The sequence below is a fragment of the Galeopterus variegatus genome, unplaced genomic scaffold (genome assembly GCF_000696425.1).
Source record: "Galeopterus variegatus unplaced genomic scaffold, G_variegatus-3.0.2 Scaffold2545, whole genome shotgun sequence".
NCBI classification, from domain to species: Eukaryota; Metazoa; Chordata; class Mammalia; order Dermoptera; family Cynocephalidae; genus Galeopterus; species Galeopterus variegatus.
The window spans coordinates 27906-48982 of NW_007728656.1; the positions used below are offsets into that span (position 1 = coordinate 27906).

General features: G+C 52.4%; 1 protein-coding gene across 4 annotated transcripts; it reads right to left on the reverse strand.

Annotated features, from left to right (window-relative positions):
- Window positions 1–589: 589 nt before the first annotated feature.
- On the reverse strand, window positions 590–21074 carry EPN1 (epsin 1). Of its 4 annotated transcripts, none has more exons than XM_008582206.1 (11): window positions 20989–21074; window positions 17517–17846; window positions 11019–11268; window positions 7741–7865; window positions 7168–7242; window positions 6484–6567; window positions 4269–4572; window positions 3471–3581; window positions 3174–3257; window positions 1369–1626; window positions 590–1220 (listed from the first exon to the last, which is right to left on the reverse strand). In XM_008582206.1, exons 2-11 carry the CDS (start codon window positions 17742–17744, stop codon window positions 1012–1014), a joined length of 1728 nt encoding a protein of 575 aa, XP_008580428.1. In that variant the 5' UTR covers window positions 17745–17846; window positions 20989–21074; the 3' UTR covers window positions 590–1011. The 4 variants fall into 4 exon arrangements, with proteins under 4 accessions (XP_008580428.1, XP_008580427.1, XP_008580429.1 ...); XM_008582205.1 differs by having other exon boundaries at window positions 3174–3260; XM_008582207.1 differs by lacking the exon at window positions 7168–7242.
- Between the last annotated feature and the right edge of the window lie 3 nt (window positions 21075–21077).

Below are 21077 nucleotides of genomic sequence, written 5' to 3' on the forward strand. Positions count from 1 at the left end.
AAAGCAAGACATATGGAGATGGCAAACAGGTGGCACCTGGTGGTCCACTCAGCTCAGCCAGTAGAGGTTGACTCAGCAGTTTCCAAGGAGTGCCGAGACGGATTAGTGCTGCCTGCAGTGGGCACAGGTGATGGCAATGGCAACATGTGTCCTGAATATGGGTCCTCTCTCAGTAAGAATCCCTAATATCATTACCATCTCACCAAACCCTGGATGTCACTAACCTCATCCTGGGATCTCCTGCCACAAGCATCTGTCTGAAGCCCCTGCACCCAAGAATCTCCAGTGCGGGGCTTCTTGAACCCTGAGTGGCTGACTCCTGGCCCTCATAAGGGACAAGCATCTGGACCTGCATGGCTGCAACTCTTCAAGGCCCTGTGGGCCTCTCTACACTCAACCAAGCCCACCCCCACAGAATCTGGGAGGGTCAGGGAAATCAAGGCTTCTGAGAAAGAAGAGCTGGTTCCCAGCTGCCCCAAAGGTAAACAAGATCCAAGCCCTGGATACCCCCCTGAAATCTGTCCCTTTCTGAGCCCCTGGAGCCCCAGGTCAAGGAGCTTCTGAGGGACACATGAATCATAGATGGGAATTTGGGGGAGCCACACCCATGAGAATTGCCATTTATTCCCAAAGTTGCCAAAATCATCACCAAGGATTCACCAAGGGGTACGTTAGGGGAACACGGAGGCTCAAACACTGATTGGGAAAGGTGAGGAATTTGGAAGGAGGGTAATGGTTGGGAGACCCCAGCTGTCCCTCCCCCTTCTAATGCCACGGGAAAGGGGTCCTCCTCTGGCCAGCTCCCCTCCCCATCCCCCATGTCCAGTTTCTCTTTGGGGAGGTGGGGTGGGGGACATGGAAAGAGGGTGTAGTGTGAGTGGGCCCCAGGAGGGGGAAGGGCGCTGGGGTAAGGGCAGGGGGTCCCCTGTTTCACATGCACTCACAACACTGATCTCCCAGGGAGCAGGAATGAGGAATCCAGGCAAAGCCAGGTCCCCCTCCTGCCCTGGATTATAGAAGGAAAGGGTTAGTGTTGGGGGCTGGGGGGCCCGGGGGCATCATGGGGGGTAGGCCAGGGCCCCCACCAAGGGGAGAGATGTAGGTGGGTGGCGCCCCAGGAACCGGGGGCACGGGGCTGAGACGGAGCTGGTTCAAGGTGAGCGTCGCAGGGGGCGCTGGCTGGAAGGGGTTGGTGATGGAGGGGCCGGTGGCCGGCGCTCCTGCAGGGAGAGAAAATGACAGAGACACGAAGCAGAGTCAGTGGGGCCACCCATCAAGTGTCTGTCTGGGTCATGTGGGCAGGTGGGGACAAGTGTCCCTGCCCATGAGGTGCCTACTCTGGCAGGGCCTCAGGGAGGCCACACTCACCACTTGGCAGGAAGGGGTTGGAGGTCTTGGCTCCTGGCGGCGTGGGGCCTGGCCGGCTCACCAGCGAGTCCAGGTCAACGAGGGCTGCGTTGGGCCCCAGGAATGACTCTGGCGTCTTCCGTGTGGGGGGTGTGGGGGTTGGGGCAGCTGCAGGCGGGGGGCTCCCCACAGCCTCAGCCAAAGACCCCCCAACCCCACTCATGTCAAACACCCCAGGGCTGCGAGTGGGCACCTCTCCTGCGAGCAGTTCCAGCTCTCCTGGAAGAGGCAGGGAAAGGTGCTCAGAAAGGGACAGATGGCAGGGGGGCTCCAACCCAGGAGCAGAGGAAGATGGGGCAGGAGCTGAGGTCCCTGTTAGGCTTGAGAAAGACAGACTGGTATGGGTGCCCCTTAGAGGGTCTGGTGTCCAGAAGCCTCAAGAAGAAATGAGGCAGAGAGAGGGAGCATCGCCTGCTCAGGGCCAGCATGTCAAGTGGCAGAGCTCAGTTTCAAAACTAAATGACTCATAACACCAAGGTCAAGGGTTCGGATCCCCTTACTTGCCAGCCGCCAAACCAAAAATCAAAAAACCTAGATGAGTCTGATTCCAACTAACAGATGCAGAAGGAATGCTGGAGTTAAGGTGTCCACAGAGCCAGAATTGTTTCATGAAGAACCATCAATGGTGTCTACACCCAGTAGGTCAAAGCAGGACCTTCCAGGACTATTCACAGGGTATTTCCAGTCTCAAAGGAGCTTCCCCCACAAAAACTAATTACACAGTCCTAAATAGGAACTTTACAGTAGAGAAACAACAGCAGTCACCAATGATCCCAAAAGACTTTTTGACATTTGTTGGCTTGAGGTCTGATTTTTTTTTAATATATTAAAGATCTCTATCTAATGTTGAAAAAAAATGCACAAATATGTATGGTGTGGGGAAGGCCTAGCAGAATAAAAACTGCACACTGGACAGTTAATCTAAATTAAACCTAGAAGGAAAGAGAAGGGGAAGTGTCAAGACCGCACTTTCTCCCTTGGTGGTGCCTGACTTAATCAATGGTGCCTGACTTAACTACTAGTTGCACTTCTACAGAAGTTTACTTAATTCAAAAAAATTTTTTAAATGAAAGTGATCAAAGTTGACATCACCTGTCACGGGCAAATAGATACTAGTGGGTGCTGATGAGACATTCTGGTGAGACCTGCACCACCTCTTGCCCAAGAAGCAGAGACAGGATCTTATCTGCACGAGGAGACCTCAGACAAACCCAAACAGATGCACTGGCCTGCTGCAGGCTGAAGCTGCTGAAGAGCCAAAATAGCTAAATGCAACACCCGCTGAGGACCAACCCTGGGCTCTGAGACATGAGGGCAGTCTGTCGGTGCCACTTTCCAGATTCCAGTCACTACACTGTCTGTTACACAGAACAGAGATGTCCATGTTTTTAGAGACGAACACAGAAACACCCTAGAAACACCCAGAAGTCTGCAACATGATCAAAAACAACCCAGAAGCAGAGAGGGGTCAGAGGTGGGCAGTTAGGTGCGAAGTCTCAAAAGAGGATTCTTTATTATTTTTGCAACTTTTCTCTAAGTCTGAAATTACTCCAAAACAAAGTTACACGTTTTTTTTCAAAAGATGGGTGGGTGGGTCTGGCTCATTCCATCCAATGAACTCTTCACCCTTAAGCACAGCCAACCCAGCCTGGAGGGAGGCAGACAATTGGGACAGGGCTCATGAAGAACCAAGGAGGCCTCCCCTCTGGCCCCTGGGAATGGGGGAACCAAGCTTGTGGACTCAGGCAAAGGGGGCAGCAGCTCACCTGTGCTGCTCCCAGAGGTTGGCAGGGCCGTGCGCAGTCGATCGAAGTCAGAGAACTCATCAGGCTCCATGTCAAAGCCCCCAACTGCTGTGGGGAGGGTTATGCCAAGGGAGCCAGGATGTGCTATTCAGCTCCCACCCAGGGGGCCCTGCCCCCACCCCCCTCCTCTAGTTCAGGTATCTTCTACGAGACTAACTTATACTCCCACACTCACACCGACACACACACCTGAGACTCTGCCCGCCCCTTGCCCCCACCCCAGCACCTAGGTCTCCAGGCCCAGCATCTGCCCAATACCTGCAGTGCCATTAGTGCTGGGCTTGGAAGGTGACCCCCCCCAGGGGTCCGAGAAGGCTGGGGCTGGTGCCCAGGGATCAGAGGCTGGGGGTCCACTAACCGGGACCCCACCTGGGTGAGGAAGGCATTGCATGAGGGGCTGGAGGACTTACCTGCCCGGGCATTTGGGGGGTTGTCACCTCTGAATCTGTGGCTGTTTGCACAAAAATGCTCTCCCCCCAGCACCTCTTCCAGGTCCTGCTCCCAGAAGCACACACCAGCTGGCTTCCCACACATGTGCTCTGTTCCAGCCATGGGTGTTCATACCACCAGGCCTCTCCCGCTGTGCCCCACTCCTGGCAAAGCCCTCCTTACCCCTGAAGCCTCACCTCATTGTGAAGCCCCTGAGACCTGGCCGGAATGAAGAGCCTCAGCCTGCTCTTTACCTACCCAGATCTGCCCATGCTGCTCAAAGCCCTCCCTCAGCTCTCTGTCCCTTGTCCAGCCTGCCCCCACCCCAGCTTCACCAGCCATCCTCCCCAGATACCCACATCATGCTTAGACTCTGTGCTGGCTATAGTCTCTCCAAGTCCCATAGCTGAGCTGGCATCCCCTCCCAAGTCTTTCAAGCCACCCATCTCACACACCCTTCTCTAACCCTCTCATCTGACCCCCAACCACACCCAAGGCTCCTTCTCGGGACCCCCACAGCACCCAGGGCGCGCCCCCACTGCTGCCAGGCACCACCTGAGGGCACAGCCAGCCAAGGGCAGGTGCACACAGGCAAGGGACTGTGGCTGAGCAGGCAGGGGCACTCACCATCGGTGCTTCCCCATGGGTCGGGTGTGGGCCCCTCTCCAGCTGCAGGGACCGGGGTCCCGCCCCAAGGGTCTACAGAGGGTCCAGTGGGGGCAGCAGGCGTCCAGGGATCCCCAGAGGCCGGCGTTGGGGCTGGACCACCCCAAGGATCAGCAGCCGGAGGGACAGGGGGTCCCCCCCATGGGTCTGAGGTGGGGATGGCTGTGGGAATGGTAGCAGCCATGGGCACTGGGCCGCCCCAAGGGTCTGAGGCTGCTGGAGGAGCCGGCGCTGTGAAGACGTCCGCGAGATCCATGAGGGACGACTGTTGGGAAAAAGAAGAAAAAGGAGCATAAGAGGGCAGGTGGGTCAGGCCCTCGGAGATCACCATGGAAAGAAGGACTCTCAAGAAGCAAGAAGAGGACAGTGGGCCAGGGTGGAGTTGGGCCCTGTCATGGAAAGGCAGCCAGGGCCCTGAGCATCCACACAGGAGATACCCATGAGAAGACACAGGAGAGGGATGCAGATGCCCGGGCCATCCTCTCCTCCTCAAGTTCCTGGGTCTGCCTGCCTCTGCCTACACATACACCACCAAAGAGCCCCCAACCTGGTGGCCTTCCCACTCTAGCCCCTCAGTCCATTCTCGCACAGCAGCCCAGCAGACCTTCAAGACCATCTGACCCCCCAGGTCACCTGAATGAGGACAGAGGCCAAGCCCTCCCCTCAACAGGTAGAACCTCGATGCCTCCCTCCGACCACACCTTGGCCACCCACACTCCACACCTTCCCCCAGGAAGCCCTCACTAAATCTCCCATCCAGGTCACCCTGAGCACCTCTCTCTTGATGCCCACACACTGCCCTGCAGCCACCATCATGCTGTGGGCTTTCCAGGGATGCACATGCACATGTACACACATCTGCATGCACATGCACACAAAGACACAAGTTCACACGCATGCAGACAAATAATATCCCCGTGTTCTGGGGGTGGGTACACAACTCTAGCCCAGCTAACCAGAGCTCCCAATCTCTAAAAGTAGAGGTACCCCCCCACACACACATACACACACCCCCGATCATTATCCATGAGGGAAGCAGAGGGAGAGAAGAGCCAAGTTTCACCCTAAGTAGCCACATCCATCCTCCCCACCCTGTGCACAAAATGGAAGGAGCAGAGGGAAGAGATGGGGGAGAGAAGGGGTGGTACAAGGACCAACTTCCTCCAGTCACTGTGGATCATTCTGAGCTGTGCTGGGCACTGGTAAATACCCTTAGCTAAGGCCAGCCTGAGCAGGCTTTTCTATCAATAAAGTCCCACTGTGGCCACTGACCCGCAGCCACAAGCTATCTGCTGCCCCTTCCATGGGGAGGGGGTTGTGTCCCCATCCCTTGAATCTGGGCTGCCCTTGGGACCTGCTTCGATCAACAGCATGTGGCACATGCCGGCCACCTTCAGGCCTTGCCCTCGGGGGGTGGCAGCAGTATCCACTATGCTGTGAAGACATTTGGGACAGACCACCGACCAGGAAGAGGCCACAGGAGGCAGCCAGAGAATGAGGCTAGTGTGGATATTCTGGCCCCAGCCACATGAGTGACTTTGGCCTTGGCACATGGAGAACTGTGAAGCCGAGCCCCATCCACAGAGCCAAGAAAAATAACAAAGCATGATGTGGAAGCCGAGAGGTTCTGGGAAGGTTTGCCATACAGTTGCAGAGCTTGGAAACACTGTCCCTCTGCACTGTCAGAGAGGAGGCCCAGGAAAGGTGGGGACCACACCTCTCTCACTCAGCAGTCGGTCCTTGGTGTCTAGTGCACAGCCTGGCACTTAGGAGGTGCCTGAGAAAATGGGATGAAGGATAAGCCCTATGTCCTCCTCCTATGGCACATGTCAAGCTGTTCTGGGACTTCTCTTATCTAGCTGTGATGGCAACAGCAGCAGCAGCATCTGGCGTGGCAGGGCCTGGCTCCCACTGCAGGAGAGGTGGCTGCAGAGAGGCCTGGTCAGTCCCTGGCCCAAGGCTCCGGTGGGAAGCGAGGAGCCAGGCCAGTCCTGGAAACCCAGCTCCTGGCTCCAGGGTCTTGTTTTTCAGTCTCCGCCACCCAGGGACCTGGCCAGAGCTGGGATGAATGACCAAATGAACAGATGCTCACAGGAGCTATCAAGAGCAGATCAACAGGAAATAGCAGTGAAGGGAGGAGCAGGCAGCACAGAGAGAGCTCCCCCACCACATTCACCTCCTCCTTGCCTCCAGTCTCCCTCTTGCTCTCTTCTATCGCCATCTGCAGCCTCAGGTCATCACCTCGACGGATCCGCTCTTCCTATTTGGGGCACAAAAGTAGCGTCCAGGGGAAGGGGTCAGAAAGCTGGCACAGAGGTGGACACTGCTCCCCCCCATCCTGTAAGGCCCCCAACAATTCCCTCCCACCCTGACAAAAGCAACTGAAAAATTAAAATGGGATGTGAACAATGTATGGAATGGGAGTGGGACACCTGGGTCAAAGGTCAAGGTAGGACAAGGGGAAGAGCATGTGGTCTGGGGGGATGACGATTGGGGAGTGCTGTGCTGGGGAATGGCCCAGGCCTCGCCCTGCTAGGAGACTGGATCCAGGGGAAGACGGAGTGGCCCCTCTCATCCTGGCCTCCTTCCAGAGCAGTTGACTCTGTGATATTTCCTGCACTGGAAGGAGGGAGATGAAGGGCTCCCAGCATCACCCAGAGCAGCCACAGCAGGCCCGCCTCACAGGTTCTGTTTGACCCAACAGCTAAAGATACTGAGGTCTGAACACATGTAAGCCTGTGACTGGGGGCCAGGCAGCACCAGGGAGAGAGAGGTGGGGGCACTTCAGGAAGGGGTGAGGGGACAGGACCTGAGAAGGAGTCTGGGGGAGCCCCGGGAGGGGCAGGGAGGCTGATCTGACCTTATCGTGCTCCTCTCGGCTCAAACTAAGGGCCAGCTGGAGCTGGACGTCGTCCTCAGGGCCGCAGGATGGGGGCTGGGGGAGAGAGAGTGTGAGGGGGACAGGGCGGGGAGAGGGGACAAGAAGCAAGAGCCAGAATCACAGACAGAGGCAGGCCAAGAAGGCAGGGGATTGTGGGGGATGGACAGATGGAGAGCCATGGCTGGACAGGGACAAAGAATCAGAGGGGTGGTCAGTCAGTCCGTCCCCCAAACCAGTGAGGGATGGGCAGAGAGAAAGATGACAGAGGGGCAGGGGAAGGGCAGGGGCAAGACAGGCACCCAGAGAGGAAGGGAGGAGGGACAGGCCAGAGGACACGACTGGGGAGGAAGACCAGGTCAGAGAGCAAGTGGAGCAGCAGAGAGAGGCAGAGCGAGCATGGGCGCAGGCCTCAGGGAGGGTCAGCGCTCAGAAAGAGCAAGGAGGGGGAGGCCTGGGAATGAGGGGAGCAGGTGGTGGCAGAGGGTGACGCATGGAAATGGAATGGCAGAACAAAAGTCAAACCCCCTGGTGCAGCAACACACCAGCTGGTACCTGGTCAGCCTCCTCTTTGCTCATGGCCAGGGCTAGCTGGAGCTGCAGCTCCTCCTCGCCACTGCTCTGCGGCCATGCCTGCTCGGCCTCAGGTGGGGGCCCAGTGCCCACGGCTGCTGAGGAGGCTGGGAGAGGCGGGGAGAAGTAGAGTGAGACGAAGACACCGAGGCAAGAGACAAGAAAGCCCATGGCCTAGACAGTTGGGGGCTTCTGTTTCCAAAATCCCCCAACTCCCTCCACCCCCAAGACTTCTGAAGGCCAAGGGAGGCTAGAGACGGGTGAAGGGTAGGCACCCCCACGGGAGGGGCAGGCACCCCCACGGGAAGGGCAGGCACCAGGAAAGGACAGGAGCAGAAATCTGCTGATAAGGAAAGGTAGGTGCCTCAGGAACCTCTGAGCACTGTCACCAGGGCTCCTGCAGGACACCTAACGCCTTGGTGTCTATATTGGGGCCTCCTTCTTCCCTGGTCTCTCAGGCTTTGAAAGCTGCCAACATGGCTCAGGGAGGAGGCCAAGGCCTCAGTTTCCAAGGCTTGTAGAGAACTATAACTCTGGCAGGGAAAGGTTGGAATCTAGAGGAAAGACAGCATCTCTTCAGACTGTGGGGTCCAAAGGCAAGTCAGGGGAGGGAAGTAGACTGAGGAGGAGCCCTTGGTTACAGGAGCAGCACAAGGAAAAGGGAGGGACAGGGCACACAAAGCCAAGACAGACCGTCTCCTGGGGCCAACGAGAGGTGGGAAGGCAAGTTCTGTCTGCTCAAGCTCCTCCCAGACTCCTTGCACCTGTGTCCTGGGCTCCTGTCCCCACTCACCTCCACTACCTGGGTCCAGGCCTCTCACCCATGACCAGGCCCCTGGCTTCTCCTCACCCCACAATGTGGTCAGCAGCTGTCCCATGGCCCCACCTGCGCTCGGTCCCGGAAGCCCTGGGCCAGACCAGCGTGGTGTCCCTAGCAAGGGTCACTAGTGAGCATGTGGACAGGGATGGTGGCACACGTGGGCAGGACTGGGGTGACCAGCTGTGGTGACAAATGAGGGAAGAATGAGCAAGAACGGGATAGGGACTGATGGGATGGGTGCGTGACCATCTGGGAGGGACAAAGAATAGGGATACAGGCACGGCTAACATGTGGGGAGGGCAACACCTCTGTGGCCCCCTCCTACCCTCCTCTTACCCCAATGGCTCCCTCCTGAGCTCCCAGGGCTCCTAGGAGGGTGCTGGGCACCCACGCCTCATTGCCAAACTTCTGCCTTGCAAACACCCTTAAGCCCCTGTCCTGGTGGTTAAACACAACCAACTCCCTGTGGCCTTGAGCTGCCCTGACCTGCACTGAGCCTAAAGGCCCCACCTCACACTTCACAAGTAAATGAAGACACCAAGCCAACAACACCCTGGCCTTACCATCCCAGAAGCAACCAGTCTTGGTGCTTCCTGCAGGCCACCAGCCCTCCCCAGCCCCTCTCAGGGTCTCAGGGATGTGTTCCATAACTGCCCTCATTCTCTCCCCCAGCCCACCCCCTGCACAGAGCTCACTCTAGGACAGCGGTTGGCAAACCACAGCTCTCAGCCAAAGCCAGTCCGTAAGCTAAGAAAGGTTTTCACATCTTTAAATGGTTGAAAAAAAAATGAAAATAATAATATATCAAGATGTTTGAAAATTACACAAAATTCAAATTTCAGAGTCCATGATGTGAGTCTGAGGGGCGTACAGCTCCCTCATTTAGGTGTAGACCGAGTCAAGTAGCTGCAACAATCGCATGACTAGCAAAGCTGAAAATACTTACTCTCTGGCCCTTCTAGGAAAAAGTTTGACAACCTCTGCTCTAGGATCTCCAACTGCTAAAAACTCTTCCCTGAGGCACCCCAAGTTCCCTCCCAGCTATTATCCAACATCCCTCCTCACTCCACCTCAACCCCATCCTATACTGTCCATGAGCCAACAGGCCCTTCTCAGCCTCCCCCTCCCCAGGCTCTGGTTGATCTCACGCTACCCTGGCTTCCTTCCCTCTACTTCACACTTTCTCTCTACCCTAAATGCCATCTGCAGACTCAAGAATCCCAACTCTGGGGTCCCTGGCTCAACTATGCACACCTGCTATGTCCCCATGTCTTCAAGTGGGTGCAGAACAGCGACCCCAAATGTGACGCATCCAGAAGGCTTCATATCCTCCAGATAAGCCAATCCCTCCAGCCAGACCCCTGGTGATCACGGGATTCCCCCTTGCTCCATCTCCCCTGGCAGGTCCAGTCAACCCACCTCCAGGGTAATGCATGGCTCAGTCTTCTCCACATCCTGACCATCTGCTAATTAAGACACCTCCGCCTGTTACCCAGAAAATAGCGGCAGTCTCCTAAATGTTCTCTCAGCTTTCCCTGCTCTGGTTCCTGAGCAGCCAGACTAATCTTTCCGTAGCTGTGAGTCCTCCCGCTCCCCCGTCTGTATAAAATGCATTTCCTAGCACAATCCAGGACGCACCTACCCAAAATTGTTTCCTGAGACAGATCTTGGCCTTACAATTTGAGATGCACTCTGATTTTCTTTATTTTTGAGGGGGGTCAGCTGGCCAGTATGGGTCCTTTTTTTTTTTAAATGCTGGTCACCACCCACCAAACTGAGCTCACCAACTACAAACAACATTTTTAAAACTTTTAAAAGCAGACCCAAAGGACTTGCGGTGACATGCAAGCTGACTCTGACCTTCCTTGTGTCTTATCTAGGCCACCCTGGGGAACTCTGCACCACACTCTGCCTGGAATGACATCCTCCCTCATCTTGGCACAAATGGAAGGACAGTTCCCTTAGGTATCAGCACACATGTTCCCTTCAGAGGGCCATCCCTGACCCCACATCCTGGGGAACCCCCATCCCCAGCATTGACTGCTCTCAGACAGGACCATGGGTGTACCTGCCTGGAAGCTCCAGGGCCCAGGCTGCAGTTCCATGAGGTCAGGGCCTCTGCCTGCTCTCTTGGGGCCTGGACACACCTGGGCCCTGAGGAGGCACTTGGCGAATACTTGTGAGTGAGCAGAATGAAATTTCTCCATTCTAGGTCCCTGGGGCTTGGGGCAAGAGGATCTCAGAGTGGCAGAGGAGACACAAGGGGAAAGAAGGGGCCCAGGTGAGCCTGCAGGACCAGGTCCCAGGTGAAGACAGGAAAGTCTGAGTCCCTGATGGCCAGAAGAGAGGGGAGAAGCAGGAGGGCTGTCTCAGCAGGAGAGGACCAGACTCTAAGCCAATGGGGGCTATAAGGCAAGGAAAGGGAAGCGCAGGGCCTAACCAGTGGCAGTCTGTGCCAGCTTTTCCTTGGTCTTGAGTGCATGGGCACGCTCCTCCCGCAGCCGGTCTTCATCACGCAGCAGGGCCACCAGCTGCTTGGCCTTCTCTCGCACATTCACACCCTGGTCCTTGCCATCACGGTCCACGTACTGAAAATCCTTCAGTGTCTGCACGGCATACATGTTCTCCTTGCACTGCTGTGACACGCGCTCCGAGCCAGTCTTGATGAGGTACTCCATCAGCGTCATGGCCTGCAGGTCAAAGACACACCCATCACTCACGCTGGGCACCGTGGGAGGTGGGCGGGGTTCAAGTCCCCCAATCCACATCATCAGTGGGTGGATACACAGCTGTCCACACAATGGAGTATGATATAGTCACAAAAAGGAATGAAGCACTGACCTGTACTCCAAAGTGGATGCACCACAAAAACTGCTCAAAGAAGCCAGACATGAAAGGCCACATAGTATATGATTCCACTGATGTAAAACATCCAGAATAAGCAAATCCACAGAGACAGAGAGTAGTTTATGGGTTGCCAGGGGCTGGAAGGAGGACAAGTAGGGAGAAACCACTTAATGGTACGGGGTTTCTTTTCAGGAGATGAAAAAGTTCTGCAACTAGAGATAGGTGGCGGTTGCACAATATTGCGAATGTACCAAATGCCACTGAATTGTCACTTTAAAAGAGTGAATTGCATGATATGTGAGCCCTATCTCAGTAGAAATTTAAAAAAGGAAGAAAGCAGCTGCAGTCACTACAGCTCAACCTGGGTTTCCCTGAGTGTCTCAGAGTCTGCTCTATTTTTTTAAGATGAAAATCTAAAATAACATGGCCAAAAAAACTACATTTGTTAAATCATGCTAAAGGGTAGCTTAGACTGTTTTCTCTATTGTTTCATAAGTTTGAATTGTGTCACCACTTTTGAATGTAAAAACTCGCACTGATATGGGACAGCCCTGAAGATAACAAAGTAGAGAGTTACTTGGGGACAGGGAGCTTATCACCACTTGTACGAAGGGAAACAATAAGCCTGAGGTGACTGTCCAGCCTGGGCTCTTGTAAAGGACATGCAACACACTAGAACACCAGAATAGGAGGACAGGGTGGAGGGAACATTACTGTTCAATCTGCACCCTTTAGTATCTTTGTATTTTATAACATGAGAACAAATTCTATTTCCGGCAAGTTAAAATTAAATGGGAAAAAGAAAATGTGCCTGGGAAAGGTCTCTGTGGCTCTTCCTAGACCAGGCTCAAGCCCCGTCCTCCACAGCAAGGTGAGGAGGCATGGCCCCATTAAGACTCTGCCACCATCCTCAGAAAAAGGTATGCCTTACATTTTTCAGGTGATTCCAGGGACACCATGGAGCCCATGAAACCCATCCAGGAGTCCCAGGTCTAGAACAGACCAAAAAAAAAAGGAAGGGAGAGTCACCATTGCAGCTAAGCTCTCTATCTAAACAGAGGTAAAATTTGCCAAAACACAGTGTTGTGGGCCATTCATATCTCCCTAACCTTTTGAGGTAGGCTATCTAAATTTGGCAAGGCTTTTTGAGAGTATATTAACAGTATTTACAACTGTAATGGACCCTTTAGCCCTGGAGGTGTTTACGCATCAGAGGAGAAAGGAATGAAGGAAAGTGATTTCTATGTGTTATTACTACACCCCATGCCTGAGAAGCAGCCACAGGGCCAGAACTCCTGGAGATATTGAGCCCTTGTGTTTTGAAATTCAAAATTTTCCAAACCATTAAGACTGTGTACATACCACATGTATTTAAAAAAAAAAAAAAAAACGCTCCCAGCAGAGTGTTAGGCCAATAGTCACACTAAATAGGACTGATAAACACTACATAAATGACCTCATCTCAGACAGGGTCAGCCTTTGTGCCAAATGAATTATGAAAAACTTTGTTTTTACTGCTCTTTGGACTTTGGAATTGCAGTTAAAAAGATTGTGGACTAGAAATAGCTCAAATATCCATCCGCAATGGAAAGCATTTATAAGCTGTGGTAAACTCACACAGTGGGACTACCAAATACACAGCAATAAAAATAAAACAAATGAACGACCACTACAGGCAACAACACAGGTCAACCTCCTAGGCATGATGGTGAGCAAAGGAAGCCAGACACGAAAGACCACACGAGCATGACTCTATGCATGTGAAGTTCAAGAACAATCTAGGCAAACAGAAGTCAGACCTTTGGGGGAGGGGTATGGTGCGGGAGCCCCCTGGGGGACCGGACACATCCTCCATCTCCCTCTGGGTGAGGTTACACAGGTGTACACATATGTAAAAGTTAATTGGGTTGTATACACAGGATCTGTTTGTATGCAACACCTCAAAAAAAATCTAAAACCTTATCTTCAAAGTGGGCAACTGGAAAATAGTCCTTTGTTAATTTTTAAATTAGCTTTGTCACGGATGTACTGCTACATCAGAATAAATGTTTAAAACAGGGTCAACAAATGTTCTCTGTAAAGAGCTAGGTGGTAAATATTTTGGTTTTTCAGGCCATATGGTCTCTGTCTCAACTATTCAGCATCCACAGATGAATGGGCCTGACCATGTTCCAGTAAAACTGTATTTACGAAAACAGGCAGTGGGCAGGATTTGGCCCATGGGCCACAGTGTGCAGACCCCTGGTTTAAAATAAAGACTGAGGGGCCGGCCCGGTGGCGCACTGCTATAGTGCGCCGCTTGGGAGCGCGGCGGCACTCCCGCCGAGGGTTCGGATCCCACATACAGACCAGTTCCCGCTCAATGGCTGAGCGAGGTGCGGGTGCAACACCGAGGGTTGCGATCCCGTTGCCGGTCCCGGTCCAGTACGGGCACGACACTGAGGGTTGCAATCCGTTGCCGGACACGAAAAAAGACAAAAAGAGAAAAAATAATAATAATAAAATAAAATAAAGACTGAGACTGTGCATTCCTCAGAGAAATTAGGTGATAGCCCAGGGTCAAGAGGGTGGGCTACAGGTCTCCACTCCCAGCTCTACCATAGCCTGGATGGTCCTGAGCTTCTTTGTGCCTCAGTTTCTTTCCTCACCTGTAAAATGGAGAAAAAGGAAGAAAAGTACCTCCTTCACGGAGTAATTGTGAGGTCTTGATGAGAACCTGTGTGTGATGCACAGGGCCATACACACAAGGTGCCAGATAAACTCTGGCCCCCTACTCATCAACGAGACTTGTCCCCAATGACATGCAGGGAGGATGCACAGAAACTAGGCCTGCTGGGTCCCCAAAACTCATCTCCTTCTCCACAGGGACCATACATAAGACCCACAAAGTACCAGCCAGGCAAGCCGGCACAGTGGGAAAGCTCAGGCCCTGGAGAGATGGGCCCAAGCCCCAGCTCCCCACCAACCCTGAGCAAGCCACCTCCCGTCTCTGGTCCCCAGTTTCCCCATCCATCAAAGAAGAAAGATCACTCCCGCCCAACCCACCAGTTAGGGCTGAAAGAAGAAAACGACACCATGATGGTGAAGGACAATGGGAACACAGAAGACCTGCCCTCATGCCCATACAGGTCATCGCAGATGCTAGGCTTTGGGAATTCCATCCTCATCACCCACACTTCCAGAAGGGGACTGTGAAGCCTGAGGGAGGTGGCCAGCCAGGAAAGGGAGGCACTGGCAGGACGTGGACCATTCCTGAGCCCCTGCACTCAGCTCTTCGCATACACCACAGCAGGGACAAGGGTGACAGGTGATGCCTGCCCTACACACCCGCTCTCAGGATAGAATTCAGTAGGCAGCACAAACTCGAATGGCAGCCGTTTTTCACAGACACCACGAACCCTCCCCTGGTGCACCAGAGACTGGATCCCATCCTCGGCATCAAGAATTGGAGGTTCAGTGTGGAGCAGGAACCCCACACCCATATGGGCTGGGGACCCCCAAGCACTCACAGACCAGCACCCTATGGGTTCTGCCATGGGGAGCACAGAAATGGAAGCCCCAAGAATCAGGAGAGGCTGCAGGAACAGAGAACAGAGCAGAGGTGCCTAGACCAGTGCAGGGATAGACTGCAAAGGATTGCAGGAGAGCTTTTTGGGGTGACAGAAACGTTCTACCTCTTGACTATGGTAATAGTTATGAAATATATGCATCAATCAGAAACCAGAGAACTGTATCTAAAAAGGGTGGATTTTACTGCATACAAATTACATTTCAACAAATCTACCTTTAAAAAGTTCTTAAAAAGAACCAGGCTGGAAAAGGTGGCTGGGACCTGTGACCAGCCGGACCGCCTCCTCCAGGGAGTCTGCCCCGATTGCCTGAAGCCAGACAAATCCTCTGCTGTGTTCCCTCCTCATGGCACACCTGCCAACCCGTCTAACTGTTCCATACCAGACCCCCAACCACCCGGGAGCTGCTTGAGGGCTGGGTTCCCATCACTGATCAGCAAGGGGCCAGCCTATAGGATGCCTCAGAATAGAGGTGTGAAATGAACTCAGAAATCTAGCTGCTTCCCTGCACAGACACTCCCATCCCCACAGGAGCTCCCCTTCACCTTCAAGAAGCAGCCCAAGCCCTTCCTGACATCAGAGGCCCCATCTACCTCTCTGCCACTCCCCTGCCCTGCATGCCTACCCCCAGCCACCAGCACAGCACACTCTCTAGACTCCTAGACCATAGCACTTGTCCACTACCCCCGCCCAAGCCTCACCGTTCTATGCCTGCAGCAGCACTACCCAGCCATGGTTAGGAAGCATCTGCTGTCCAGAGGTCATTAGGATTCACCTCCCTCTACACCCTTTCTCTCCAGCTCCACCAGCCCCGTCCCTCATCCTCACCTCAACACTCGCCCTTTCCCCACTTCTCAGCTAGATAAATGCCACCCAATCCTTCACAATAAATAACCAATAACTGACTCAATCTATGATTCAACCCGAGCCATGAACCAACATGTTGGGATGGGCATGAACACGAGCCAGAGGAAACAAGCCTCAATTCCCTGCTCCAACTTACAGATGGTGTGCCCTCTCTGGTCTCTAGTCCCCTCATCTCTGAGCAGAGGATAACATCCCCGCCTTGGCGGAAAGTCTCGAAGATCAGCTAGGACAGAGAGCCCAGCCACAGAAGGCCCTGGTCTAAGACCGTTGAGAACAGGGGCCTCATTATCTTATCCATAAAGACACACAGAGCAGGTCCTCCACAGATGCTTGCTAAAGAAATGGCAACAACAGGACTCTCCAACACTCACAAGCCCCTACCCTGAGAGCCAGACCTCACACTGACATCCTGGACCCACAGGGACATAGGTCCAGGAACTAGACTGAGGTTCCACCACCAGGAGTATAATCCAGCCGCCTGGCCCCAGCCCATGCCCTGGGCCACTTTGCAGTAACATGAAGAACAGAGCGACCCAAGGAGAGGATACCAGGCCCCTGGTCCCCCAGAGCAGCAGTCAAAGTGGAAACCCACTTGCTAAGTCCTGCCCCGAGACGCATTCCCAAAGCCTGAGATGTGTGTGTTTGCTCAGTGGATTAAGGTGAGCATATCAGACCACTTCTGTGGAGAGCACTCTGGCCACATTAACCAAAATTACATATGCACATGCCCTCTGACCCAGCAATTCCAGATCTTGAAAATGGCAAATATACAAGGATATTCACAACAGTCTTGCAAAACACTGCAAACCACTTTTTAAAAAGTCCACCAACAGGAAACTAGTTAAATTATGATCAATTCATACACTGGAATATTCTGCGGTTGTAAAAGAAAAAAAAAAAAAAGTGACAAATCTTTTATGTCCTGATAGGGAGTGTTCCCTAAGATAGAGTTTTGTTTTCCTTTTATAAATTGGAGTCTAATTTTCATACAGTAAAACTCACTCTCTTAGTTCTGACAAATAGGTATGGCATGTACCACCACTGCAATTAAGATACAAAACAATACCATCCCTTGCTCTGCCCCTTTGTAGTCAACACCCACACCCCACTCGTGGTAAGAACTAGCCTGCTATCTATATTCTGTCCCTATGGCTCTGCCTTTCCCAGAGTGTCAGATGAATGGAAGCAAACATTACACAGCCTTTTGAGGCTGACATCTCTCCCTTAAGACAAGGCACATGAGATGTACCTGTGCCATTCTAACATATGCACACAGCACAGTCATCTGTGTGAAGGGGAGCACACATCTGCGGGACAGACACCCACAGATGATCCCTAGAATCTGGGACTCAGCTGCTGAGGAAAGTAACTAGGAGTCTAGGCACTGCGAACCCTCTCAGGCCTTCTGATTATACAATCTTACAAATATACCACTCATTCAAAAACAGATATAAATCATAAGACTTAAAACTTCTTAAAAGCGTTATATTGTTGCCTTCATTAAACAAACAAACAAAAAAGAGTGATTTTACATAAAAATACAGTATTCCAGCTCCTCTTGGGAGCTGGGAAGCCCACCGAGGTAGGACCCACAGGGTTTGTCCCCATCCTCCCACCTGAGCCCCTGCACCCATACCCAGGGGAAGGGAGCTGACCTTGTAGACATGCCGCCAGTTCTTGCCATGGTCGTTGAGCCGCTTCCATATCATGCTCATGATCTCCGAGAAGGCGACAACATTGTAAGTGAGGTCGGCGATCTCTGACATGAGGGAGCTTGATGGGCCCCAAGGGTCGTTGCTTGTGGCCTCACGGACCTTGATCTCTGCCTCCGAGTAGTTGTGGACGATGTTTTTCATCTGGCGCCGAAGCGAAGAGGTCGACATGTTGCCTGGTGGTGGCAGCCAGGGGTGCGGGGCCCCCAGGATGTGAAAAGATAGGGTGACTTGCAGAGGGAGGCTGCAGGAGGCACTGGCAGGTCACCACATCTGAAGAGGGGAGAGAACCTTCAGAAACACAAACTGAACATCAACCATCCAGAGTCTAAGTGCCCCGTTCTTGGGGTCCTGACTGCCCTCAGGGTAGATGAGTTCCTAGCAGTGGCTTAGAAGGCTGTGACCCTTGTTAACCTCCTTCTGAAAGCTCCTCCATGCATCTTTCAGTTCCTCAAACCTGCCCAGCTCCTTCCTGCTTGGGGCCCCTGCTCAGTGAGGCAGAATATGCAATGGCAGATCACAGGTCCACACCCCAGCTCAGCCCTTCTTAGCTGGACCACCCTGGGCGGGCCAGGAACTTTTGCACCTCAGTTTGCTCCTCCATAAAATGGGGCTCCATGTGATATTTCAGGGAGCTGAGAGAACCTCGTAAATGGAAAGCACTCTATGAACTCCAGTCAGCAGTATCAGGAAACCCTCTGTCCTGCCCATGTGCCCTTCCTCCTTCTTTCACCTGGGGACTCCTACTCACCCTGAGAGTTCCACCTAAACTTCCCAGATCCACACCCAAACACCATGGTCACCATTTTCTGGGAGTCTTGTCTACACATTCAGTCGCACTCATGATTTTATATTCTTCATTTGTCTGATTCTGTGGCTAAGGTCAACCCACAAGCTCATGTGGGCAGAGACCACATTTGTCTGGATGTGGCTTTTCCCAACAGAGGAGCTTGCCCAGAAAAACCATTCAATAAACATTCAGGAAGGAAGTGTGAAGGGAGGGGGGGGCAGGAAGGACCTCTGGAGTAGCGGGGAGGCAGGAATCCACAGCAGAAATAAGGACACATGGTAGAGGAGGCCAATGAAGGAATTAAAGAGATGGGCAGGAGAGGTAAGATCCTTTCCAGGGCAGTGAGACTATAGGGGATGCTGGGGGACTAGGCATCCCAAGGGTGGAGAAACCCAAGGCTCAAAGGAGGAAAGATAAGGAATATAACTGCCCCACTGACTGGATTCTAGCTGTGTGCCAGGCACTCGCTAAGCACAAGATGTACATTTTCTCATTTAACACTGCATTTAGAGACTGGACTCACGGAAATTAAATAATCCAGCCAAGGTTATATACTAGGAATAGTAGGGCAGACTCAACCCAAGGCCGATTTGAACTACAAAACTTACACTTTTAAATTAACCTAAATCAAGTTAACCTGTGTCAAGAGCAGCAGATGAGAAATAGAAGAGTGTGAATCAAACGATGATGATAACAGCAAGCACTTACACAGCTCTTCTCTTGTGCCAGACATTTTTCTAAGTGCTTTACACATACTAACTCAATTAATCCTCACAACTCCATGATTCATAGCCACTTCAGGGGAGGAAACTGAGACACAGAGAGGTTAACTCCCTTGGCCAGGGACACACACCTCACCTCTGGAGCAACCTGGTTCCAGAGCAGGCTCTGACCATCACAGTCTATGCCTCTCCAACAAGCCATGGAGGGAGATTTACCGAGCCTACCACAATCTAGTCCTGGGGGAGACAGGGGAGAGAGGCTGGCCTCTGCCTTGAACTCAGGCTAGGGAGCCAGGTACCTGAAGAAAGATGTAATTAGTTGAAAAGAAGCAGCCAGGGTCCCAAGACAGGCCCAATCAGAGACACTAAGTTGAAGAGATGATGTAACAAATAGAGAGGAGACTGACAAAAAAGGATATGAGAAAGAAACAAGGAAAAAAAGAAACAGAGAAAATTGGGCACAGGGAGCTACCCAGAGACATGGTGAGACAGACAAAGACACAAAAAGAAACAGACATAGAAACATGGCAAGATAGTGAGGCGAAAGAACAAAAGAGAAATGACAAAGGCCCTGAAACAAAAAGAGTCCTGGGACTGAGAAATAAGAGAGAAGAAAAAAGGCATAAAATGGAAAAGAACATAAAATTTGGGTTCGAATCCCAACCACATCAGCTACCAGCAAAGCAAACCTCCTTGAGATTCAGTTTGCTGAACTCTGAAATGAAGAAAAGAATTCCTACCTGGCAGGCTGTTGATTAAAAAAGATGGCTACATAAAGTGCTTGACTACATAGATAGTGGGCACTCAATAACATTATTATGAGAGAAAAAACAGAGAACATTTCCAAAAGGGTGACATCAGAAGATGCACTATCTTAATACCGTGTACTTATTTAAAGTGCATTAGAAAATATACACAGCTAGCACATCAAAGCTAGGATTTCACAGATACTGAGAGTGATGCTGTTTTTTAAATTAAGTTCATTCAAAAAGAATTATTAGATTTAAAAGAGTACAAATGTTATAGCAAAATCCTCCAAGGGATATTCAAATGACCCATATCAAACACTTAATGTGTAAAACAGAAAATCTGTAAGTAATAATACAAACCAGAGCTCCCAGTAACTATACACTTACTACGTGCCAGACACTGTTAGGCACTTTACAAGCATCATCTTAATTAATATATATACAACGACCCTGTGATGTTGGAACTATGAATACCCCTATTTTAAAGACCAGGAAACTAAGTTTGGATATAGAAGTCACCTGCCAAATACAACACAGCTAGCAAGCAATAGGGCCCTCGGAATCCAGAGCCAGAGCTCTTCTTCACCACCACACCAGAAACTCAGAAACCTGGATGAAGGGGCAGATCCTAGACCAAACAACATTCTCCTGGATAGAAACTTCGGGATTGGAGGTGATAGGTAAGGGGGCAAAAGTGAGAAGTGAAGACGGGGGCGGGGGATATGCACCAGAGGCAGAAACAGAGGGCTGGAGAAATCTGAGGAAATGAACACACACAAACCCACAGAGACGTGAACAAAACGCTGAGAATCAGACACAGAGACATGACAGAGGCAGAAAGAGACCACACAAGGACACTCCTATCTCCAAACCCTTTTGTAAAAACACCGAAACTAACACGGAGATAGAGCAACAGAGGCACAGGCAGAGATTCACAGGACATAAGAGACGGAGACAGACACACACACCCGAGAGACAGAAAAACAGACACGGGGGCAGTAGGAACCGATTCAGGAACAGAGGCACAAAAGCTGCCAAAGACCAGAAAACGAGAAGCGACAGAGACGCCCGAGGCCCGGCCGGAGCCGCGCGCGCCGGGGCCCAGGCCCAAGGGCCCGGGACTGGATCGGCCGGTGCCTCCCGCCCGCGCTCACCTTGGCCCCTTCACGCCGGGCTCCGGGGGGTCATGGCGGTCAGCCCAATGCCCCCGCTCGGCCTCGGTGTCACGGGGCGCGCGCCAAGC